Source organism: Anarhichas minor, unplaced genomic scaffold, assembly GCF_050575085.1.
Source record: "Anarhichas minor isolate MPS153535 unplaced genomic scaffold, ASM5057508v1 ptg000009l, whole genome shotgun sequence".
Lineage (NCBI taxonomy): Eukaryota > Metazoa > Chordata > Actinopteri > Perciformes > Anarhichadidae > Anarhichas > Anarhichas minor.
The window spans coordinates 716815-743196 of record NW_027466455.1 but is presented as its reverse complement, the minus strand read 5'-3'; the positions used below and the strand labels follow the sequence as shown (position 1 = coordinate 743196).

General features: G+C 42.2%; 1 protein-coding gene and 1 long non-coding RNA gene across 4 annotated transcripts in view; one reads left to right on the top strand and one right to left on the bottom strand.

Moving 5' to 3' along the window:
- Positions 1 to 2675: 2675 nt before the first annotated feature.
- On the top strand, positions 2676 to 24703 carry LOC142945999 (uncharacterized). 3 transcript variants are annotated; one of them, XR_012952966.1, is made up of 4 exons: positions 2676 to 2761; positions 2859 to 2979; positions 3198 to 3251; positions 13822 to 24703. It is a non-coding gene; the product is annotated as an uncharacterized LOC142945999 (long non-coding RNA). The 3 variants fall into 3 exon arrangements; XR_012952964.1 differs by lacking the exons at positions 2676 to 2761; positions 2859 to 2979; positions 3198 to 3251 and adding an exon at positions 11334 to 13286; XR_012952965.1 differs by lacking the exons at positions 2676 to 2761; positions 2859 to 2979; positions 3198 to 3251 and adding an exon at positions 11334 to 13650.
- Positions 15421 to 26382, bottom strand: part of sema4f (sema domain, immunoglobulin domain (Ig), transmembrane domain (TM) and short cytoplasmic domain, (semaphorin) 4F) — a 44773-nt gene continuing 33811 nt past the window's right edge. The window contains exons 2-15 of the mRNA XM_076086959.1: positions 24059 to 24210; positions 23870 to 23929; positions 20903 to 21001; positions 20147 to 20258; positions 19902 to 20021; positions 19602 to 19756; positions 19338 to 19519; positions 19028 to 19169; positions 18699 to 18915; positions 18380 to 18489; positions 18130 to 18281; positions 17652 to 17707; positions 17318 to 17508; positions 15421 to 17142 (exon numbers count right to left, since the gene is read on the bottom strand). Coding sequence (XP_075943074.1) covers positions 16414 to 17142; positions 17318 to 17508; positions 17652 to 17707; positions 18130 to 18281; positions 18380 to 18489; positions 18699 to 18915; positions 19028 to 19169; positions 19338 to 19519; positions 19602 to 19756; positions 19902 to 20021; positions 20147 to 20258; positions 20903 to 21001; positions 23870 to 23929; positions 24059 to 24210 — 2477 coding nt within the window. The 3' untranslated portion in view covers positions 15421 to 16413. The remainder of the gene's footprint in view (positions 17143 to 17317; positions 17509 to 17651; positions 17708 to 18129; positions 18282 to 18379; positions 18490 to 18698; positions 18916 to 19027; positions 19170 to 19337; positions 19520 to 19601; positions 19757 to 19901; positions 20022 to 20146; positions 20259 to 20902; positions 21002 to 23869; positions 23930 to 24058; positions 24211 to 26382) is intronic.

The following is a 26382-nucleotide window of genomic DNA, read 5'->3' as shown; positions in this document are numbered from 1 at the left end:
GAGGGCAAGCTGCAGCCTGAGCATACAACTGATTATCATTTGTATTAAACCGGTAGCTCAAATGAAGAAATCCGATTGGTTCATAGCCGTGAAATAATAACCACAAACCACTATGATGTCTAACTCCTTTGCACTTTCAGTATCACTCCATGTCTGAGAACAACACCTACACTAATGTGTTGTCAGGGCTGCTGAGCGACATGAAAGAACAGATACAAATTAACAAAGTTAGATACCAAAAACACGATACACAAAAGAATCATCTCAGGTAAATTTCTATGAAGGAGTGGATTAAGCAGTGCCCGTCTCCTACTGAACGACATGCAGAGCTCGGCAAAGAGGAGGTTCAATAATGTTGCTCAGAAGCAGGCCAGCAGGAATACAGAAACTATACAATACGGCTTTCTAGACAAGAGAGATTGTGGTTGTAAGTAACCGAAACTCAGGGACCCAAGAAAGTGGAGCAACATCCTCGCAACGGCAAGCAACACACACACACACACACACACACACACACACACACACACCTAACCAATAACCGCAAGTACAAGGACTTATCAAAGTCATCCTACTGATGTGGTATAGCTTCACTAACTAACCAAAAAAGATACAAAACTGACCAACAATAAATAAACATAAAAAAGGATGAAAAGCAGAGTAAAACATCACCAAGGCAGCAACCCTGAATATCAACTTTACAACAGCAGCAGCCCACACACACATATTGAAGTAAAGGAGAAACTGCAGTTCTTACACACCAAGCAGCCTACACACACAACCACGTTGCCAGGTCTTTGACATTCAACGTGCACCTGTTGGCGATGCAACTTCATGTTTGATTTGGTTCTGTTCTGACATCATCACGCATTTACGTACGTGTCTATGCAGCTAGTTTAACACTCCCAAAAAAAAATGGCCAAGACAGGAGCTGACTTGAAGTCTCATGAAATTAAATACATATTGTATCTTAAAGTTGACTAATTGTGTAAATAAAGCTTGCATAACATGTAAAAATGTATTTCTGAACAAATGTACCGACAGAGTATGCCTTCTCACGGGCGTGAACAAAGAGGATGGAGGTGGATATAAATATGCAGCCTTCTAAATCAGTGATTCAGGCAGAATGCAACCTTTTTTTTTTTTTAAATGCAAAGCTACAATAATGCTAAAGATAATCCATAATGAGGGGATCCTTAATTTGACTGCATTGTTGTTCATTTTTGTACTGTTCACTAACTACTAGCCACGCCCTGTTGTGACTGCACCCCCACACCCTGACACTGAAGGTAAACGTTTAGAAGGCGTATCATTTCCAGAGTGTCACCTCTCTGCAGCTCAGCCCTCCTGCAGACGCAGACGCAGTCGGATGCGACTTAAAATGGAGCGAAGTACAATACTTGTGACAAAAAAGTAAATTAGTCAAATTTGTAAATTTGTAAATAGTATGAATAAATAAGAAAAAAATTCAGTACACAAATAACATCTTTGTTACAGAAATGAGAGTTATTGTTATTTGTTACTTCCACACCTGCTGGTACCTCAGTTTTTCAGAGCAGGCGACATACACAGCATGTTTACAGCCTCGTTGCAATGACACAATAAGTGACACACCACAATTAATTGACTGTCTAATAGCATTGGGGTGGGCTTACACAGGTGTAACCCGTTTCCAAGGAAGTGAAACTATCAAAGTATAGAATAATTGACGAGTCACAGTTAATCATGAAGTGAAAGGATGGGCAGCGATACTTAAATGCTATGGTAGTGAAGTATTGATTGAAAATGCTTGTTTTTGTAGTATGCCAGCAAGGTATATGCAGACATGAACATTCATGCTTTCTACTGGGCTCTCTGCTTAAAACACACACACACACACACACACACACACACACACACACACACACACACACACACACACACACACACACACATACACACACACACACACACACACACGCAGGATTTGGCATGAGTCCCAGAACTTCCCATCCGATGTCTAACAGCACGGGGTTGTGACACACACACACACACACACACACAGATACACGGCCATACTTGAGCACAAAATATAGAGCCATGAAATCACACATTTCAAATCTCTGAGGCCACTTGAATCCAATAAATTTTACCCAAAATAAAAAGGAAATATTACGATATGAGGGTGTAGTTGTTTTTTTTATTGCGTCTGAATCCTTCCAGCCCTTTATCAAATCTTTTGAGCTTTGTAGGTTGGCTTTCAATCATCTTAGTAAAAACCTGTATAAATAATCTAATATTGGCTCCAACACATGTTATCTTGGCACCACTGGGCCAAACAACGTGTTCCTGCACTGAACATCAATTCAAAAGAACACACACACACACACCAGTATTTGCTCTGGTTTAAGTGCGGTTGCTCGGGTTTTGCCATCAATCAATAACATTTTCTAAACCAAAACCTTCAAAGTCCTCCATCAGTTTCACATTAGTAATGTACTGTATTCTACAGCGTTGTACTAGTTTCTACTCCGTATTTTTGACCAGTTTTGCACTGGTTTGTCATTGAGTTGTGTTTTGTTGCTCACAGTGTCTACCTGCACTACAGGGTGTTGATATATTCCTGTGGTGATTCTTTGCCAATACTATTTCTGTAAAAGTGAAACTTATCTCGCAGTGGGCGAGGTGACACTAGGAGTATATAAAGCATGTAGGGGGTGTGTCGCCTCATCATGTTTTTGAGTTCATCACCTGTACTGCAGCTCATCATCCATTAACATCACAGGTAAGATCAGAAACTACGACTCACTGGAAAATGGTTTATCATGTAGACTTGTTTTCAACTCTTCCTTGAGCCTTTCTGCTCTATAATGTACTTTTAGAACAGCGATGGCAGCAGCAGCCTTGTCAAGCAGCAGAGGAGTGGCTGGTGGCCTGTACATCCTCTTCACTCTGCTGTGTCTGGTTTGTCTCGCAACTTCATGGATACACGACGACAAACTGGTAAATAAATTGCTGCTTAACCTCCCATTGCTGTAGAAAACAATTCCGCATTTATTTGCAAGTCGTCATTGTGATTCACCACAAACAAACTTCCTGTTGAAATGTTCTTAATTTTCCCATCTGCAGTCGTATGCGCAGATATGCTAGAGCTGCTGTCATGCTTCGGCTGTTCTGTCTACAGATGTAACTGCATGTTGATTCTCACGCTGTGTTTGCAGAAAGATCTCAAAGAAGACAATCAGAAAATACAACAAGACTTGGACAATTTGAAGGTGAGTCAGTTAGTAAGTTTACGTGTTGGTTGACTTCATGCACTGCAGGACACAACGTAATGTAACAACATAGCAAACTGAGATGGTGCCATGTCATGACTTGATTTTAATTTTCCCCATTAGGCACAAAGGGCCTCCCTTTCAGAGGTCATGAGTAAATCTATGAGCTCTCAAAAAGCAATGATTGCATTTCTTGAGGATATCGTTGAAGAATCCCCTGACGACTTTCTGCCGCTGAATGGCCATCTGGAGAACACCAAGGGCCTCATGCAGAAAACGAAGACTTATGTAGATGAGCAGAATGAGTTGTTGGATGCAAGAATAGCTAACATTGAACTGAGACTGGGAAAATCAAAGAAATTTCTCCAAGCCCTTGAAGAGCATCAAGCTGAATTGTAATGTCCATGTCATTCAGTGTCTCTACTGTATCTCTGATTTTGCATCTATTGTATCTCTTCGGCTTTTCTTTCTCATTGTGTTTCTTTGCACTGGCCTTTAAATCATGAATTCATTTTTCCTTTTTTATTATCCAATTTGTGAAGTAGAAACAATGTTCATACAAACTGACACAACATAAGCCCTTCTAAATAATTTTACTTCTGCTTAGCTCAAATATTAACAAGGCTAACCCAAGTCATTTGTTTTTGTATTCCTGAGCAATACTTTCTGATAATAAATGGTGTAATTGAATTATCGCATCATTTTTTTTGCTTTTCTTGCAACTCTGAAATATCAGGTCGACTTCTGATGGAGGTTTGTTTAATGTAGAATTGGTGCCAGAGCTGATGAGGCCCAGAACATAGCAGCCAAGAGATAAGGATGGTTAAAAAATAAACTACATCTTGTCTTTATTCTGGCCTAACTGAGTCCAATCATCAAAGTCTTTCTCAGTTGTTAATCTGAATTAATCGGTCATGGTGTCACAAATGTGCTTAAAATGTAATCAGAACATTTCTATAAGGCCTTGTCAAGTAGGTTTGAGGTCCCAGAAGAGCTGCCCTAGAGTTAGAAGAATAAAGAACGGACTAAGAAGATCAGGCCAAAGAACACAGAGCATATATGATTCAAATAAAACGTATAATCTAATAGTCGATTTATGCATTTATGTATTGTGTATTCATATGAAGTGATTTAACGGCTATAAATATAAGTATTATTGTGTGCATAACAACAATAGAGTTCTGAATGGTTATCCTATTTCCTAGTCCACTAAACAATCCCTTATAGCTTAAATCCTAGCTATCAAAACCTATCCTGGCACCTTACCAAGAGCCTACATCCATTAGAGGAAAGCTGCCATTATCTGACGTGACTGATAGCTGCACTCGGCCAGAGGGCCTCTCGGCCTTGTGCAGTTACCGGAGGAAGCAGGGTAGACGTCAAGAATCACGGTGAGCAAAGCCAGGCGAGTTTCCTCGACCACCAGCTTATCAACTGTTAGAAAAATTCACGCGAGACTGGTGTGAAAGTCATTGATCATTGGACATTTATTCTTTTAAGAAGGAGCAGAGTTGAAACACAAACAAGTTGTCGCATCAAGGCTGCTCAAAGGTCTGCCTCTGAGCTACAAACACTTGTAAACACATGTAGGAATGTCACAGGGTAATTCATGATAAGACATCTGCCACTAAGTCACAAAGTCTGGTACAACACCTTAAACAATTTGTTCTAGCCTTAGGGTCACTTTCTCGTAATCAGGAAGTCATGGTAGCAAATCAACCAGGCGTAAGTATTGACGCCTTCACAGGTTTATTATGGCTTATTTCGGGTAAACAGCTGGAGATGTTCTTTCGGCCGTCAGCTGCTTCTTGATAGCCTTAACATTTGCTGAGAGACCTAGTGTCAGTGAAAGTTCACACAAGCACAGAGTTTTAAACACTTACAGAGGACATGAGCTTCTGTTTAAATGCACAACATTCACTGATTATTAAATGCACAGTCAGAGTCATTTAGATTTTTCCCCAACAGGTTTAATAGTTAATAGTTACTTAATAGTTTTCAATACTGGCGCTGGACATCGTCATCATCCCGGAGGTCATTCCTGATGATGTGACTCAATTATCTCATTTTGTGCACCACATTTATCTCTTGGCCCGCCATATAAAACAAAGGAAAATGTACCTTCTGATCCTCCTTGGTTATAGCAATCATGATAACACTCTTTTTAGAGTTGAATTTAATGTCATACTGCACGCCATACCGTGAGCAGACTCTGAGCAACTACTGTAAACCAGTGCTATAAGGAGACAGGACCACTAAGTCATCAGCGTACATCAGATGGTTAATAAGACTTTCCCCCACCATACATCTTGTCTTACACTCTTTTAACTTTTTAGAAAGATCATCTATATATAGATTAAAAAGAGCAGGTTACAGTATTCCACCTTGTCGGACGCCATTGGTCACTACAAAGGGTGCAGATACACTCTTACCCCATCTAGCTCGCTTGGTTTGATGCGAATACCGAAAGTGCTAAATCCTTATCAAATATGGAGGGACCCCTCGCTCTTGTAGTTTGACAAACAATTTAGAATGTGTTAGAGAAAAATCTAAATGACTGTGTATGTAATAATTATTCAACGTTCTCTATCAAGTTCTCGAGTGGCTCTGCTTGAACTTACACTGACATTGTCATTGAACACCACAGATGTTTTGTCTATTATGGAGGCCACTAGCTAGACGCTTCAGCTTGCGACCCTAAATAACAATGATGAAGCTGCAGAAGACGCCAGGACTGGCGCCTTGCTGATTTGCGACTACGACTTCCTGATTAAGAGAATGTGATCCTTGAACTGGTACAAATTGTCCGAGTGTTGTTGAAGTGTTGTGATAAGATGCGAGTGTGTTTTCCTTTGTGACAGGGACCTTATCATAAACAATCCTGGGGCCAATCCTACATGCGTTTCACAAGTATGTGTGATGCTCAGCGTTAGACCGCCGAGCAGCCTTGATGCATAACCTGTTTGTGTTTCAACTCTGTTCCTTCTTGCAAGAATAAAGGTCCATTGATTAATGATTTTTACACCAGTCTCGAGTGAATTTTTCCAACAAATGATTAATTCGGTCAAAAGCTTCAGATGCATCCAGGAAACACATAACTATTGTAGTGTTATGTCTCCTGTACTTACTAACAACTTCCTTCAGTGCATATATACAAAAGTCTGTATTATGTTTATTTTTTTTAAACAAATTGATTATCAGTGGCTGTCATGTATTCTTGAAGCCTATCTAAGAGAATTTCTTCTAATACTTTAGAAAGTGCAATAACCAGAGCAATTGGTCTGTAATTTTCAACACTGGATATTTTACCGGTTTTATCTTTGATTACTGGCACTAACAAAACAGTCAGCATGGAGTCAGGAAGTACGCCATGCTGGCTCCAACAGATCACAAACCTGTCTCTGTGAGATTACATGTTGAGAGTCTACCTGAGTTGACCAGTAATGATAACGATGCATTTCTATGCTGTGAAATAGCGGGTGTCTATTAGCATTACAAGGCATTAACGCCAAATACTGTTAAGGAGTGTGAATAGACGGCACTCCCCTGCGTAAAAAAAAACCTTCAAAATAAAAGCACAGGATTTTTTTTTTCAGGCAAAGCGCTGCGACCCACTGAAAACGGCTCCGCGACCCACCAGTTGAGAATCACCGATATAAAGCATGTAGGGGGTGTGTCGCCTCATCGTGTTTTTTAATTCAGCACCTGTACTGCAGCTCATCATCCATTAACATCACAGGTAAGATCAGAAACTACGACTCACTGGAAAATGGTTTATCATGTAGACTTGTTTTCAACTCTTCCTTGAGCCTTTCTGCTCTATAATGTACTTTTAGAACAGCGATGGCAGCAGCAGCCTTGTCAAGCAGCAGAGGAGTGGCTGGTGGCCTGTACATCTTCTTCTCTCTGCTGTGTCTGGTTTGTCTCGCAAGTTCATGGATACACGACGACAAACTGGTAAATAAATCGCTGCTTAACCTCCTAATTTTCCCATCTGCAGTCGTATGCGCAGATATGTTAGAGCTGCTGTCATGCTTCGGCTGTTCTGTCCACAAATGTAACTGCATGTTGATTCTCACGCTGTGTTTGCAGAAAAATCTCAAAGAAGACAATCAGAAAATACAACAACACTTGAACAATTTGAAGGTGAGTCAGTCAGTAAGTTTACATGTTGGTTGACTTCATGCACTGCAGGACACAACATAATGTAACAATATAGCAAACTGAGATGGTCACGAATTTATTTAAATTTTCCCCAATAGGCACAAAGGGCCACCTTTTCAGAGGCCACACGTGAACATATGAGCTTTAATGAAGCACTGATTGCATTTGCTGAGAAAGTCTCAGCTCTATCACCTGACGACTTCCTGCCACTGAAGGAAAATCTGGAGAAAATCAAGACATATATAGATGAGCAGAATGACGTTTTGGATGCAAAAGTAGCTGACAGTGAAATGAATCTGGGAAGAGGTAGGGCAGGTCTCCAAGCCCTTGAAGAGCATCAAGCTGAATTGTAATGTCCATGTCATTCAGTGTCTCTACTGTATCTCTGATTTTGCATCTATTGTATCTCTTCGGTTTTTCTTTCTCATTGTGTTTCTTTGCACTGGCCTTTAAATCATGAATTCCTTTTTCCTTTTTTATTATACAATTTGCGAAGTAGAAATTAACACAACATAAGCCCTTCTAAATAATTTTACTTCTGCTTAGCTCAAATATTAAGAAGGCTAACCCAAGTCATTTGTTTTTGTATTCCTGAGCAATACTTTCTGATAATAAATGGTGTAATTGAACTATCGCATCATTTTTCTTGCAACTCTGTAATATCAGGTCCAGACTTCTGATGCAGGTTTGTTTTATGTAGAATTGGTGCCAGAGCTGATGAGGCCCAGAACATAGCAGCCAAGAGATAAGGATGGTTAAAAAAAAACTTGCAGAACTGTTCTGTCGTATCTTGTCTTTATTCTGGCCTAGCTGAGTCCAATCATCAAAGTCTTTCTCAGTTGTTAATCGTTAATCTGAATTAATCGGTCAGTTAAGAGTTGGGCTGTGGGCAAGGTGACACCAGTGGCCTTTCTCATTTCCCAGTTCTTACATCCTCGATTCCTTTCCTTGCCTCACAGACATCAATTAAATATGACGTGTGTCACAACTGCATCAGCTGTCCATGTTTTGTTATACTGCTATTTTTTATGATCTCTGTCAGATGAGCAGAACAGTGTTTAGAGAACTTGTGTTTACTTTTAGCTGCTTTTTGCACTTGTACCCATTATGTTGAGTTGGGTGTAGCCTTCATTCAAGATGAAAACACAAGTCATTTGCAGGTGAAATGTCAAAGAGGAATACGGTTAGAGCAGCGGAAGGTGAAGAGCTGATAGTTTGATCCAGTATTTGATCATCATAAATAAGTACACCATAGGAATACAAAAGGAACAGTAGCATTCGTTTCCTCGCTTATAGCTCCGATAAAGCCTCCTCGCTCCTCAGTGAATCCTAAATGCTACAACTCTCATGGCTTGCTTGCCTGCTGCTGATTAAAGTGAAGGGGCCACTTTCTTCCTGTAAAGAGAGTCAATATAATTCCTTACTTCCACCCATGTACTGTATGTATGCATACATACTGCATCACCTCTGCTACTGGCACCTCAAGAGTTCTGTGTTTTTAATTTAGTTATATAAATTCAATTCATCATTATTTTCACTGATTGTAAAGCTGCAGGCAGTTTCAGTATTGGTTGACCTACAGGAGTGGAGCTGGACCCACAATAAAGGCAGATCCAACCTCCATTCCAAGAGCCCCCCCTTTTTGATACTGTTTAATTTCCTCAGTACAGTACTTGTACCTCTCTTAGCATGACATGGAAAGAGGAAGATTGTGAATGACGGTTAGACAACTAAACTAACTAAACTAAACTAAACTAAAACAACTAAAAGTTTCCATCATACATTAAAAAGAGACATTTCCCCAAATTACTACAAAACTCGCTTTCACACAGTCTCTTGGAAAAACACATACTCTCCCACTGCCCATATAGACACAAGGCTACAGGCGACTACAAAGAATTCCACCCCACATCAGCCTCATCAGAAAGTATTGCAGATCTGTGGAGTGTGTTGTGGAATATTTCTTATGACTAGTCGGGAGAAGAAAGTGAAGGTTTTCAATCAATATAAAGTAAACAGAGTCTTGATGAACGATCAAAGTTTGTAAAGTCAATTTATTTGCTTGCAAGCAAAGAGAACAGTCTCAGACACATTGCAGTCATCTGTAAGAGTGGTCTGCCTAAACAGTCACAATGCATGGACATTTATGCTCAGACAGCTTCCTGTTATCTGCTTAGCTAACAAGAATACACAAAGAACACAATAAAAGGCAGGTCATCCTTTGAGCCTTAGTATACTTCATTTAAGACAGTCAGGAAGATGCTTTATCTCCTGTTTGCAAATCCCTTTGTTCACAGTTTGCCTTACAACAGTTTAAACTCACAGCAGATGCTTCCTTTGAAGCCACTGTGACATTGTTAAAATGACCATTGCAGAGACAGAACAGACATTCTTTACCCTCCCACATCATATCTGCATGCAAAGGTTTACGCCTTTACAACTTCAGATAACGCGTCATAAAGGAAGTAAAAAGTATTTCAAACAGAGGATCTCTGTTAATCAAGGCCTCTCTGTGTCTCTGTCTTACGAAGAAGAAAGAAACAGTGCACAAGATAACAGATAACAAGACACCTGGACACTAAACTAATTAAAGTCATCTACTGAAACTACAGTTTGGTGTCTGCACTTTTAGGACTTACATTCTTTAAACCTTCACATGAGACTATGACATATTTTCCCATTACAAGTGAACATTATAGGGATATTTTCAGCAGTGTTAAGAGTGATGCATTTAATATTGGTGATGTTCCTAATGATGCTGGTGTGTTGATTAGACCTGATGAAGTGTTGTATGCCATTGAGAAATTGGCAGTGAACAAAGCATGTGGCCTTGACCAAATAACAGCAGAACATCTGAAGCATGCTAGCAATAGCATTCCAGTGTTACTTGCTATGTGTTTTTCTGGATTGTTACTGGTTGGGGTACTTCCTGACTCTATGCTGACTGTTTTGTTAGTGCCAGTAATCAAAGATAAAACCGGTAAAATATCCAGCATTGAAAATGACAGTCCAATTGCTCTGGCTACTGCACTTTCTAAAGTATTAGAACAAATTATCTTAGATAGGCTTCAAGAATACATGACAGCCACTGATAATCAATTTGGTTTTTAAAATAAACATGCACCTGTCCATATTGATTCCCCATATGAACTCATTGAAGCTCTGTCTATCTATCGTCTTTCTTTTGAGATGGGTTTTAAATCTTGATTGGTTCCAATTCTTGGTGTCCAGTGTGCTTGGTTTCGTGTACATGCTTTTGCATTCCAATACTATTGCTTAAATCCCAAACATCACAGACTTTTGGGCCTTTGTTGTTTTCAGGAAAAATGCATTATTTACTATGAACACCAGAGGTCAGTGTTGGATTATATCAGATGTAGTAGTTTGTGAGTTGGCACCAGTAGACCCATCAATGTTGGATGGCCAGGGCATCTTAATGTTATTGGCAACCTTAACTTCTTTCCAGAATCATAGACATTATTCTGCTGAAGCTTTTTGGCCATGGAGTTTGCCCTCATGGCCTGTTCATCTCTTTTAATAAAGCACACAGCATATTTAAATCTAGCATGTGCGTGTGTCTTGTGTTCACACTCTGGACCATGTCTTGCTTTTCCTGATAAAACCCAGTTTTTAAAAGCTTCTTCAGCCTCTAGATGGAGTTCAGACAGATATTCATTCCATCCTGACCTCAGATTATGCTGTTGAGCTTTCTTTTTGCAGAATGATTCACTGACATTATTGAGACAATTCACAATTTTATCACACATTATGCATAGATCACGATTGTGGTTTTGGTTTTTACAGTTAATGTTGCCACACAGAATTGCATCAAGTGGTATTTCAATATTGCTGAAGCTCTTATCAGTTTGTGAATTGTAATGCAAGAAATCTGTGAGCTTTGACCAATCTACTTTAAAGTTTTGTTCATGGTTATCATAACTGGTCAGCTCAGGTAAACTCTCAACATGTAATCTCACAGAGACAGGTAAGTGATCTGTTGGAGCCAGCTCATACAGGATTGCAACATCCTCGAGACAGTCATGAGCATCAGCTGTACATATACAGTAATCCAGCCAAGACGTTGTGTGCCATGCTTCACTGGTATATGTGTAGCTATCTGCTGGCAACAGCACTTTGCTGGAAATAACCAACTTGCTATCTTGACAAAATGGCATTAGGTGTTGACCAAATAGGGAGTTATTATCTGAGATATCAGCGTTAATGTCCCCCAAAACAAAGATACTTGTATATATGCACTTTCTTTGACAAAATAACGTATAAAAACGAGCCTATTAAAAGGTTTTGTTGTGGTTTTGTTTTGTTGATGATGCTCAGCTTCGTTGACCTTATGACTTATGTTAAAACTCAACACCTCACAGCTGGCTCAGTAACTGTTCTCTATCTGACTCGTGGTGAGACGCCACAGGATCTCACTATTAGGAACTCAGTAACGAACACCCACAGAACACAAGGGAGAGATTGGATTTTCTTCAGTTCACGCAGGTTTATTTGCATCACAAGGAATGGCAAGTAATGGCAAAATGTATATCAAAGTGTCTGCAAAGCAAAATAGAAAAGTACAGAGACACAAAGAGACAGTGGAAAAACACTGTCAGCCCTTACTGTGAACTGTTTATCAACTTCCGTTTGTGAGAAAACTAACCACAAAGATCAGTTTTTGGTGCGCCTACACAGGCCAGTTGAAACCAGTTCTGTATCACGTACAGTGGCTTGCATAAGTATTCACCCCCCTTGGATGTTTTCCCCTTTTTGTTGCTTTTATACATGAAATCATGGTCAGTTTAATTTGGCTTTTTTGTCAAGAATTTGCAAAAAAAGCTTCTTTCATGTCAAAGTGAAAACAGATTTTTACAAACTAATGTCAATTAATAAAAAATATATGTGTAAAATAAGTGTTTGCATAAATATTCACCCCCTTTAAAGTGACTGACCTAATTCAACAGAAGTCCAGCTAGTTGATGCCAGCAGTGTCACAAGTAGTGAAATGGAGATGACCTGAGTGCAGTTGATGTGTGTCAAGTGATTGTAGTATAAAAACACCTGTCTGGGAGGTCCAGTCTCTGGTTCATCAGTATTCCTGCTACAATTGCAACATGAAGACAAAATAACACTCCAAGCAACTCAGAGAAAAGATCATTGAAAAGTACGAGTCAGGAGATGGCTACAAAAATATTTCCAACTCACTGCACATCCCACAGAGTTCAGTTCAGTCCATCATTAAGAATTGGAAGGAGTGTGGCACTTGTTTAAATCTCCTAGAGCTGGCCGTCCTCACAAACTGAGTGACCGGGCAAGAAGAGGACTGATGAGGGAGAACACCAAGACACCTACGACCACTCTGAAGGAGTTAAAAGCTTCAGTGGCTCAGATGGGAGAGACTGTGCATACAGCAACTGTTGCCCGGATTCTTCACCAGTCGAAGCTGTATGGGGGAGTGGCAAAGAGAAAGCCACTGTAGAAAGAATTCACCCAAAGGCATGTGTGAGACTCCAAGGTCAAATGGAAGAAGGTTCTTTGGTCTGATGAGACAAACATTGAGCTTTTTGGCCATCAGACTAGACGTTATGTTTGGTGAACACCAAACACTGCACATCACCACAAACGCACCATCTCCACCGTGAAGCATGGTGGTGGCAGCATCATGCTCTGGGGATGCTTCTCAGCAGCAGGCCCTGGGAGGCTTGTAAAGGTAGAGGGGAACATGAATGCAGAAAAATATCGCCAAATCCTGGAGGATAATCTGACTCAGTCTGCAAGAGAACTACGACTTGGGAGAAGATGTATTCTCCAGCAAGACAACGACCCCAAGCATACAGCAAAAGCTCCACAGAATGGTTCAAAGACAACAAGGTGAATGTTCTGGAGTGGCCAAGTCAAAGCCCAGTCCTCAATCCAATCCAGAATTTGTGGCTTGTAATGGCAAAATATATGTAAACCATGTGCTTCTAATCAAATGTATATTTAAGTGTCTGCTGTGCAAAAATAGAAAGGACAGAGACTAGTGGAAAACACGGCCCGCCCTTCCTGTGAACTGTCGATAACACAGAACCACCTGATGCCTGGTTATCTGCTTCTGCTTGTGTCAGTTTCTAAAGAAAACTGAACCTTTTAGATCAGTTATCTGGGAGGCCTACACATGGAAGTTGAAGCAAGTCTTGTATCACGTACATGCAGACTCCCACTTGTCTATGGCTCATCTTTGGTGTAACCTTCTGTATGTGTATAAATGACATGTCCAGCGATCATTCGAAGAAGCCTTCCCACAGTGCACTGAAATACGTGTCTGTTGAAACTGCTCTCCTTGCTTGCAAGCAATAAAAGAACAAATAACGTCGATTCTCTCAAGACTCTTCTCCCGATTAATCATAGAAATCTTCCATTACAGGCTGGACTTGAAAAGAGCTGTTCACACCCGATCCCTGAGCAACCTGACAGAGCTTGAGCTGTTTTGAAGAAGAATAGAGAAAAATCTTAGTGTCCAGATGTTCCAGCCTGAGTGAGACACATCCACACACACACACTCAGTGCTGTGATTGCAGCCAAAGGTGCATTTACTAAATACTGACCTGAAGGGGGTGAATACGTATGCAATCATTTACTTTACCTTATATATTTTTAATTAACTGACATTATTTTGTAAAAATCTGTTTTCACTTTGATATTAAAGAGGTTTTTTTTGCAAATTCTTGTCAAAAAAGCCTAATTATACTGTCAAGGCCACATGCTTTGTTCACTGCCAATTTCTCAATGGCATACAACACTTCATCAGGTCTAATCAACACACCAGCATCATTAGGAACATCAACAATATTAAATGCATCACTTCCTGTGGCAGCTGGCAAAGATGTAACTCCATGTGTGTCAGGGCAAATTGGCTACTTTGCTACTTCATGCTAATGTTACCCGCTCATACGTAATCAAGCTGAAACTCTAAAGTTTCCATCAGTATAAGTCTGATCACTCTATGACCAGCTCACTACACCAGCAGCCGAAGCTGAAAAAATGAATGTCATGCAAACTTCCCTTTATGCAGACATAGCCATAGGTTATGTCCTACCTCTGCTGTTTTATGATTAAAACGTTGTGTTTGAGAGCATAGCAACACTGCTAATGGCTACTCCACTGTCTCTGGATCATTTTCAGTCGACTCCAGCCACCTGTAGTCATGTGCATGGCACGGAGAAGCATTTGTAGTCTATTCCTCCATCATAGAACAAAACTTTCTTCAGCCTTGTATGAAAGAACATGATGTCTCCCTCTAGTGGATACATCGTGGTACTGCATGTGGGTATGGTTTCTTTGAATGGGAACATGTCTGATTGACAGATTTCAACACAAAGCCCAAAACAGCCGATTTACATGGATGTAAAACTTAATTTGAAACTGAGTTTTACAGTTACCTGAGAAATTTCAAATGGCACAGATGGTACCCAAATATACCCAAATGGCCAATTAGAATAGAAGATTCCACCTTAACGTGCCTCGAATAAAACCTCTCTAATTTTCTCTGCTTCACTTTATTAGCACCAGTTTGTGCACAATAATGATCAGATGTTGTGATAATGTTTGCTGAAGAGATATTTACTCTAAACGTGAACAGTTATTTTAGGCGGAAATTCCATCTGTCATTTATAATGTTTTCCAACTTCATTTAGTCTGACCCAGTAAACATATGTACCTCTGTAGAGATCTCACAAGTGTTATCTTTATTAAGATACCAAGATTATTCAAATAGACCTCGTAGTTGCAGAGATACACTATTCATGTTGGGCATGTCATTTTTGACCGTGGGCCTGAGCCAGAGTCTTGGGGTTCGAGAGGTTTTTATACTATGTCTTTCATAACTTAAAAAGACACACACACACACAATTTACTAACAAGTTTGGTCCATTTCTGGGAAGGTAAGAGAAGCACTCAGCATCATTTGTTTCTCATCTTTCTCACGTCCAGATCTTCAACAGACAGTATGGGACCAGTTAACAGCAACTTTTTTAGGCTTTATTACAAAACAACATGACAAAAACAATACATTTTTTAAGTTTCAAACTCACAAAACGAGGTGATGGTGACTTTGTGTCTGGCAAGGTCCATTCCGTGAGACTGAAATGAATTTCACATCTTTAGAAACTCATTAACTCCTGCCTCAGTAACTGTGAAGGTGAACAGTGACAGATCTGGGCAGCTGTCACTTGCATCTGCTGTGCATTTTAAACTTTCCACATTCACACAAATCTGGCAGGTGTTCTCGAACCCTATCGCCCTCTTGACCTCTGCGGCAGTGTAGGCAGGGACAGCCCGGTCACGGTCACTGTAGCCCATGTGAGGGACTCCCTTTATGGGTCTTTAGTCTCCGAGAGGGACACCTCTCTGTTTGAAGCCCAGGCCCCCCCCCCCCGTGCAATCCGACCGTGCAGTCTATGGCTCAGCAGTCCCTTGGTGCCTTTGGACATGATGAGGTCTGGGGTCTGAATGGAGCGTCAGAGAGAGGAACATAAATACAGAGAGATGCTGAGACATTCAAAGTGCACTTTTCTTTCGCAGTGCCATCAGGAGAAGAGAATGAGAGAGCAAACAACAGCAGTTAAGTTAAGGAGAAGGACAATATGGCTTTTCTATGTCTACACATGTAGACATTTCATCTTTGATTTCTTTTTTTTTAAAACATTTAAATTGAGCGACATCACACTCAGCTCCGTGTCCACAGTCAAGTTCAGACTGCTCATATTTACATTTTATATTACATCTGACATTTATTTAGCAGTGGCTCTCATCCTGAATGACTCACAGCACTGTAACACGTTTTCTCTCTCACATGCATGGCGTAGAATTATCATATATTTCTCATATATCTCTGTAGTCTCACTTCATGCCACATCTCCCAGTCAAAGGCATTTGACAGTAGCCATTATGTCGTCCTCCCGGTTTTATTCAGTTTGTTTGAAGGATGCAAAATGGTGCGGTCAACATTTGTATCTTTTCATATTGAACTTTCTTCACACTTGGCCAGTGGTGCTGGTAATTTAAACATGGGAAAGCTGGCCATCTCCTCCTCTAGTCCTTTTAATCCCTCCCCTAACCTGTCCCCCAGCCCCTCATCCACCTCGTCCCCCTCCCTCAACTTCCTCTCTACCGCCTCGGGCCTCCCCATCTCCCTCTCCCCCGTCCTTCCATCCAGCAAGTTTGCAGCTAAAATTTCAGAGGTTAACTTCAGCCCGCTGCTGCTTGTGTTGCAGTTGGCATACAGAGCATTCCCGTGGCCATTGCTGGGGTTGCTGTGGATCAGGGTGCCGCTGTAGCTGTTCCCAAGGTGACCACCATTCCCCTGGTTGCTTAGAAGCGTTGTGGTCGTGTTTGTGGTCGCCGTCCCGTTGCTTTTTTCTGTCAATCTGAATCCCTCGGACAGCAGGCTGGCACTGCTGGGAGACTGCGGCGTGGCTGAGGAGCCCAGCAAGTCCCGCCCTTTATCTGATGACAGCGAATTATCAGGCAGATGGTGATCCTGGCGGGCAATGCTGCGGCGACGTGTCACGAAGTAGAGGAGAAATACACCAAACGCTAAACCCAGGACGAAGAAAACGATGTAGATGGCCAGGACGTGACGACCTCCTGCTGCCGCCACGGCTCCTCCAGCACTGGGGCCTTCCAGTGTCAAGTGATAGGCTGCTCTGCGGCAGGGGGTGGGGTCTCTGCTACCTGGTCCCGCCTCCTGGAGCAGAGCAACATGACAGAGAAGAGGAAGAGAGCTGTTTGATTTTGAGTCGTTGATAAAAGATTTGCCGCTAACACACAAGCTGCCGCGAAAAACATTTGTTATTACGTTACAATAGCAGGAAACCGTGAAATAGCATCAATGTGGTGAGCTAACGGTTCTGCCTGTGTACCTGGCATGTGCATATGTATTCCCCAAGGCTGTCCTTGGTGACAGTCACCTCCAGGTCAGAGTGGTGCTGCCGGGTGTGTCCGTGGGGGGGATGCTCCCAGCTACAGGACCGGGGAGACAGCTGGACACACGGCAACAGGAGGCGCAGACCCACAGAGACTCGCAGCTCCCTCGTGGACGGGGTGCAACGCCCTGGAGGAGACGACACGCAGGGAGACAGATGAGAGTTGAACGATAGAGAAAACAGACATAAAGATATTATAGCGATACAGAACGTATAACACAGGTTTGAAATCATCAGCAATCATAATGCACTGATGCAGAGACGCACTTACCCTCCGCTATATCACACTTTCTCAAGGCGTTGTCTACAATATCACCTGGACCAGGTCTGGATACACACACAAACAGGAGTCACATTTTTGCATCATATTTTAGTCGCAAAAAACATTTAGTAATACATCTCCAAATTGATTAGTCTATCTACGGATAGTTAGTTCCAATTTTGATAAGTGATTAGATTATTACTACACAGAGAATGCAAATATGTTCTTGTTTTTATGTGGTCACAATATTTTTCTCTTTTTTTGCTGTTGGATTTTGAAGACTTTAAGGCATAGGCATATGGTATATTTTTAAAGGTTTAAAAAAATACACAAAATGATGAATTAACATACTATAAAGAAAATAGGTCAATGTTCACACATAACTAAACCATATTCTATTCCAATACTGGGTCAGAAAACACTGTCTGCCTTCGCTTCTCATTTTTGGAAGGTTTCCAGCTCTGAGAGATATTCCTGTAGTACTCACTCTGCTGTTGTGGGCCTGCAGGCTTCCTCCTCTGTGCTCCACACACAGCCCAGTCCTCTGGCTCTGGCACACACCACACAGCTGGGATACAGAGAGCAGCCTTCAGCCTGGACACGAGCCAGAGACAGAGGGCTGCCCACCAGAGCCCGGCCCTGGAAACACAGGGAACCGTTACAGAAGCACTGAGCAGCATAACAGATATTTCTGGGCGCTGCAGATTAATATATGCATGTTTGTGTGGTGCAAATACCTGGTGCAGCAATATATTGTTGACAGGCTCTTGTGAGGTGAACAGAGAAAGCTCCTGCAGTAAGGTGGCGTTCTGGCCCACTACTGCCACTTGGTGGAGCTCCCCGCGATCTGCAACACACACAAACAGTTTATTTTTTTAAATATTTACAACAATGAATTTTGTATTAAATCTGTCATGTCCATTAACTTTTACATGTCTGAGTACAGCAATGCACTTCATATTCATTTGTTTTCTATCTTAATACAATCATTATCTGCATTAACTCTAGTTTCCACAGACAGTTTGAGTTGATCTTGTGTCCCTTGTGCCTCCTCACCCGTTCCAAGGTGCAGCACTGCTGCCCTCCGCTCGTCGTCCTCGCTGCCCGTCTGAGTTACAGCCAGCTTGGTGTATCGGATTCCCTTCCGCACCAGCAGGGGCGCTGCAGTTACACTGTTCTCCATCAGGGGGTGGTCCCTCACGAATGTCAACACCTTGTCGGGAAGTTTGAGTGAGGACTCGAAGCCCTCAGCCTTCAAAGCATTGTTCAAACACTACAAAATGTGCAGGGGAGAATGAAAAAAAAACATGCCCGAGTTAAGAAATTTGTAATGAATGTAGAATGTAAAATGTAGACAGTCGATGTGTGGTTGTACAGTTTAGTACCTGGCCAGGCCTTGGTGTGGGAACAGGTTCAGGGATGATCCAGTTCTCGCAGGTCTTCTTCAGCTCTTTAAAGGGGCCGTCCAACACTTTGCTGATGTCAGACAGACTGAAAACACACACCGCTGACAACTCTTCACGCTCCCTAAGAATGGGAAAAAGAATGGTTCCCATAAAGACATGCTGTCCAATCATAAAAGAATAGTTTGACGTTTTGGGAAATACGTGTATTCCCTTTCTTGACGAAAGTGAGATGAGAAGATTGATACCACTCTCACGCTGCACAGCAAGTATGTCTTGTTCCTCAGCTTACCACTGGGAGGTGAACAGCCCGTAGAAGTGTGTGCTGCTGGGATCGCCCGGTGTGTGTTCCGTGGTGAAAACATCAGTCAGGATGTTGTAGCGCTGACCGCTCGGCTTGTCCTCACACACCAGCTGGGCCTTGAGGAAGGTGGTCCAACGTCGCTGCAGAGTCTTCATCCCTCCCACGTCAGACTGAACGGACAAGCCCGACAGTGAATTCACATGAGGCTGATCAATCAGCCAATCCATCACTCAATCAGGACGGTGGGTTTACCTTGCAGACGCGTGCCACCCTGGGCACTTTGACTTTGGTGTATAGATCATACTCTTTGGCCACCTCGGTGAAGAAGAAGTAGATTTTGTCATCGTCTCCTGTCGGGTTGCTGTCTGCAGACTGCTCTATGAAGGCTGAGCTCACAAACTCGGGGTCTGAGAAACACACACACACACACACACACAGTTTGACTATTTTTTTTCCTGTGGGAAAGTATGACTGATCATTTTATGTGAAAGTGTGTTTGAGTCTTTGCATGTCCGTGCATGTGTGGGTTTAGTGTGCGCATGTGTGTCTCACCACTCAGCCAGTTGATGGATCGCTCAGTTCGGATGCGCTCCTGCTCAGCGCCCGTTGCCCGGGAGATGTCGAACAGCGTTCCCAGGAAGTTACTGGTGGCTGCTGTGTATAGAGTACCAGCTAGACAAAAGAGAGAGAAAGAAGTGAGTGAGTACCTGGGATTAAGCTAATATTCTGATCAACCAGGCAACAGACAAACAAGGAGATTCATCAATCAGTTCGTCATTCAAGTGGTACCGTCCCACCTGCCATAACAGCTGTGTAGTGCTGACTCGGCTCAAAGGGACACTTGCCCTTCCCCGTCTCCATCTTCACCCCTCCATCCTCGGCTTTCTCCAGGGTGAAGGAGGAGAGCTCCTGCAGGACGACGACAGGAAAAGAGAAGTCAGACTCACAATGGCAACACTAAATCGACAAATAAATAAAAGCTCATTTTGTAGATCATCCTTTATATTCACAGCTGCCTTGTGTTTTATTATCTTCTTGAATTAGATCTCCACAGGTGTTCTGCTCAAAATGTCACTATAATCAAATTGTCACTTGCAAGAAAAGAAGAATCTAAAAGCTTTTGTTGGCTGACTGGCACCACATCTTTTTCTAATAAGTACTGAGTGGGGTGTGAGTTCACATGTGAATACATTCGCTGCCGTGGTAGGATAACAGAGCGGTTGCTTTTGTTTGTGTGCCCTTCTGCCTGTCCGTTCGGTGAAGGACTCTGGTGTGAATGAGTGTGGGAACTTGTCACAGGGATTCATTTGCGGACTCTTAATGCTCATACTGTAGGCGCAAACACACACAGACACGCGTGTACAGGGACACACGTGCAAGCAAACACACACCGGTTTGGAATTATAGTGCGCTGCAGCCGCGTGTGTGTGTGTGTGCAGTGGTGGAGAGATCCTCGGGCGAAAGATCTGCCCTACAATGTCTCACTCACACACATGCAGACACGGACAAACAGGAGAAAGGCCTCTCACACACACAAACACACACTAACTAACCAGGAAGGCACACTGGGGGTCGAAGGCGTAGGTGCCACACACGTAGATGCGTCCGTCGCCCAGAAACTCCAGCAGACGGATGTAATTGTTACAGTCGACCTGCAGGGGGAGACAAAAACCCAGAAATCAAGATAAAGTCTTTACATCTCCGCTCAACTTCTGAAATATCTTCTATTCTTTACTAAACTTGAATCCATGTTTGTTTTTGCCAGTGAACAGAATTAACCACACTGAGCTTTAGGAGAAAGGTTGGAGTGGATTCTGACAACAGCTAGAGTATCGATGATTCTGAATGGAAATTGGAGACCCCCACTGGTGGGAGAGACACTTGAGACCCCCATCGCGACCAGCAGAGACCATCCTTACTGACTCACACTCACACAGGCATGCAAACTGCAACTTAAGACCACTTTTTAAATGCAAAAATAACAATAAAATGCACGTGTGCTCCTTTGTAGGTCTAATAAAGACACAACATAGATGATGCATTTGTCGAGCTCCCCTCTCCTCATACGTGCATATTCGCTCCGCAGCCGTTATGGAAAAACACCCTCATTGTTCCTCCCCAGTTACCACAAAACCATGACGCAGGCAGTTTTTTAGCAAGCGTGTGCGTGTGTATAGTAGTTAGTTAAGTGTGTGCGTCTTTGTGTGCCAACTTGGATGAGCTCCAGGCCTGAGTCACCTTCGCCCCCCCCCCCGGGACCTGATCCTCTCTGATGCCCAGATCATGTCCCCCGAAGCAGCCCCCACCACCAACCTGTCCCGTGAGACGGACGGAGAGCCAGGCAGAGAGAGACAGAGAGCTCGGGCTGCTGACAATGGGATCAGCTCGGGATTAGCTGTTTCATTGGTCCAAAATTGACCTCATTCATGCCGATAAGATTCACTCACAATCTGGCAGGAGGTGAATCGAATGGCTCCATTCTGTTCAATTCTATTTCATTCTATTCTATGCGAGTGTGTTGAAGATCATAATTAGACATCATAATCGTAAAAGCTCTCGTTTCCTCCAAGAGAGTTGTGTTACTCCACCAGATTTAGCTTTTTATGGCGATGAACCATCTATTAGCATATCAAGTGATATCACCAACGCTTGCCAACCTACTGTGCCCTACCTCTCCAGCACCAAATAGCGGACAGACATAGTCTGGGTTTGTAGAGACAAGAGCAAAAAGGATTGCGATGAGTGTGTGATTCGTTGGGTTGCCAGAAAAACAACTCTGGATGGTGCTGATGTTACTCTGCGGGTGCTGGATGTGTCACTTTCTGCCTGCAACAACTTTATAAGGCGATTATGTGTCAATGTTGTGTTTACTGCTTGTTGCGTTATGTTAATACTGATCATTTAAGAATCCTGACTGATTGATTTTCTGTCTGTGAACTTTCAGTGTCTTTCTGTAGCAAAGTGAAATTAATTTCACCCAGAGGGTGACAAAACTAATATTGGTATAAATGTATTACTCTCACGTAACATTGTATGTGTTGAAAGGCAGCACAAACCGCTGCGTATAGTCTCCAGTCAACACCAAATAATAATCACTGAGTCAACAGCTGTTGCCGCGTGAATCACTTTTGAGCTCAGCAGAGTAGGAGTAGCCTCCCTTCTCACAAACAATATCTATGATGTTTTGTTCTGCCTCATGATGTTTGTATCAGACTCCAGTGAAATACGATTTTATCTATTACAACACATCCTGATCTCCTGTATGTAGAAACATCCAGCTGATAGAAGTTGAGCATTGTGTAACCCTGCTAACTTGCCCGGATGTGTCCCTCTGAGTCTGTGGTCTTTGCATGATTCACACACACAACACACACACACACACACAACACACACACACGTCTCTCAGGGTCAACTTCAAGGTGGTTTCTTGTTGAGTCTACCGTCTTGTCTCTCGAATCTAATTAATTCTCTCTCTCTCTCTTGTAACAATGCTCCTCATGCTTCCTTCCCCTTCCTGTTTCCTCCCCTCTCTCCATCTTCTTAATCACTCCGACTCACTTGTAATCTTGTAATCAATGTTTTCTCAGAAAAAACATTCACCTCAGCAGAAAACTGTGCCAATGATGATTGCATGAAATGGGTCAAAACTAATTACACTTCTTCTGTTAATACACAGTGCTTCCATGAGCTTTGTTTATCTAATTTGCTGTAAATTGCTGGACCAAAGGCATATTTCAGGCATATTTTGAGCATCATCAGGTCTTTAGAGGGCTAAATTATGATGTTGGAACTCTATATAAGCCCGTTAAACTGTCAAAACCAAAGAATCAGTAAGACATTACTCAACAAAGTTCCAGTGTACAGTTAGTTTACTGTAAGCAGTTTTGGTTGACGTCATGTTAAAGTCAAAGCATAATGAGATGTGCAGCTTGAGTGTACAGTGCGCTCTATTTAATCAGTTTCCGTACACAGTTACTGGGCATCTGTGACTTCACATACACCACTCTTATTCTCTCTCCGTCTCTTTCTCGCCACACACACACACACACACACACACACACACACAGGATTTGGCATGAGTCCCAGAACTTCCCATCCGATGCCTAACAGCACGGGGTTGTGACACACACACACAGATACACGGCCATACTGGAGCACAAAATATAGAGGCATGAAATCACACATTTCAAATCTCTGAGGCCACTTGAATCCAATAAATGATACTGAAAATAAAAAGGATATATTACTATACTAGGGTGTGGTTTTTTTATTGCATCTGAATCCTTCCAGCCCTTCATCAAATCTTTTGAGCTTCTAGGTTGGCTTTCAATAATCTTAGTAGAAATGTGTATAAATAATCTAATATTGGCTCCAACACATATTATCTCGGCACCACTGGGCCAAACAACCTGTTCCTGCAGGAACTAAACATAAATTCAAAATAAGGTGTGTGAGGGGACAACACACACACACACACACACACACACACACACACACACACACACACACACAGCTCTCACCTCCGTCTTTCCCTTTGCCACACAAGACCTCCTCTTCTCCTCCGGCACATCCCAAACAATCTGAGAGGATTGAGGAGACAGAAAATCAACACTGTTAATAACAGAATGTGAGGAATATAATTACCACTCAATCAACACACACACACACACACACACACACACACACACACACACATACACCCTTCCTACCACTTTTGGTTTTTGGTTCAGCTTGTCGGTGTCCACAGCCAGTATGGCGTCCCTGGCACCCAGGAACAGCGTGCCTGTTGAACGGTCCAGCAGGAAGGTGCTGAAGTTGGCCACGCCCTGGAACTTCTCCGGCACAAGAATTTGAATTTTGTCTGTGGACAAAAAAAAAAGAGAGATTTTCAACATTTAGGAGAAGTTAGTGTTCTGCTAGGAAACTGGAATAACTATGATTAGCCTCCTTAAGTCATGTAAATGTCAGAATAAATGCTTGACAGGATGAGAGAAATCCAACACCATTTTCCCAGAAAGAGGTTTAAAGAGATGAAGAGATGAGGGATGAGAGATGAGAGTAACCCTTGTGTCACCCTGCCCTCTTACACAATCAGAGCTACAGATTAACCCCTTTAATCTCTCTCAGTCCAAGTCTTTTTATTTTTCTCTCCGTTTGGTGTCATTTCCCCCTTTTCTCTCTCCTAACAGATACACGACAAACACCAACTCCAAACAGTCTTCTGTGTTTCTATCTGCCTCTATTTGAATGTTTCCCAATATTGAGTCAAATCCACTGCTGTGGAGAAATACCCAAAACTGAATTATGCATAATCATGATATATAATAAATAATGGACGAATCTGTTACATAATGCATGATGTGTAATCTCCACTGTGTTTGTCTTTTTAATCTGAAAAATATCACATGAATCCAATCCCAAACACTTTTGAGTTGTGTTCCAGCTCTTGTTTGCTCTCTCCGTCCCACTCTATCCTGCTCCATCATCCACTACAGGACCATGTGTGTGTGTGTGTGTGTGTTCATGTCCCAGCTGCTTTGAGGAAAGTGCACAGCTGTGTGCTGAACTTCTTTGGAGTGTGTGTTTTTGTGTACACAAGCTACCTCTGTGTGTGTGTGTGTGTGTGTGTGTGTGTGTGTGTGTGTGTGTGTGTGAGAGAAAGATTTAGCAGTTTTTTTGAAGTCCTACAACCCTGATCTCTGTTGACCTTCATGAAAAAAAGGCAGAAATGTTCAGAGAGAGAACAGAAAATTCACAGAGCGGAACCAGTGGCTGGTTTCTGAGTCGTACTACATCGCGATCAAACACAAACACACACACACACACACACACACACACACACACACACACACACACACACACACACACACACACACACACACACACACACACACACACACACACACACACACACAAAGCAGCTCAATGGACCACAGGTTAAGTCATCGGGGGAAAGATTAAAGACGAATGCTAATCAATGAAGCCTGTAATATTGTTAACCTCAAACAAACCAACAAGAGCAAACAATACACTACATATTACTCATTTCACATTACTCAGTGTATTTGCACAATCAAAAACTTAACGGAACGTGACTAATTACGATAACAAAGCCCACACCCTCCTTTGGGCAAACAGATGCAGACTCACAACTTAATATGAGATGCTGTGTTAATCTTCTGCAGGAACATTTTCAACAATTTTGCGAAATGATTGGAGGGAATGAGCATTCAATTTAAATTGACATTTAGACACACATTTAGCCTCCTGTGATTTGAAAAGAATTGGCCATGTTTTAACGATAGGCGATATTTTGTTGCTCATGAATTCGACTTCGTATTTGTAAGAGTAGGACTGCGTTCACATTGTTTTTGATTAAGTTGTTTTAATCTTCATCCATTAAGCAGCCTCATCATCCTCCAAACACTTGCACACGCTCTCCTCTACTTAATGTGTGCCGGCGTCAAATGGAACCACGAGCCCGTAAACGCTCGACAGGAGAACAAACAGTATTCCTTTCCGTAATGGGCTTTTCTAACTCGCCTGATAATGTGGGAACTCGGGAGAAAGGGAGATGAAAGGAGAGAACAAACACAATCGTGCACACACCCTGTATTATTCTGCAGGTGGAGGTGAGAGGTGGTGACAATCAGGAGTGTACAACAAAACAGAAAGGAGCAGGAGCTGTCAGTACAAACAACATTTATTTATTCACCTTCATCGAGATAATTGCTAAAAGGAAGACAGTAAGTACTAGTAGAACTTAATACATTTCCCAAATCACATGAAAGACAATAGAGTGTGAGGGAAATCCTTTGAGTCCCATCCACCATAACAGTTTTAATCTTTTGTGCGACAGCTGCCAAATTCGGGGGGGGGGGGGGGCATGTTCCTCAAAGTACCGTGTCAGAATATTCTGATTGATGGCACTCGCCACTGACATGGTTTTCCACTTAGAGGCTGTCTGTGTCATTCTGTGAAGTGAAAAAAAGATCCCAACACACTGACATCTGCCCGTAACTGAATCACAGAC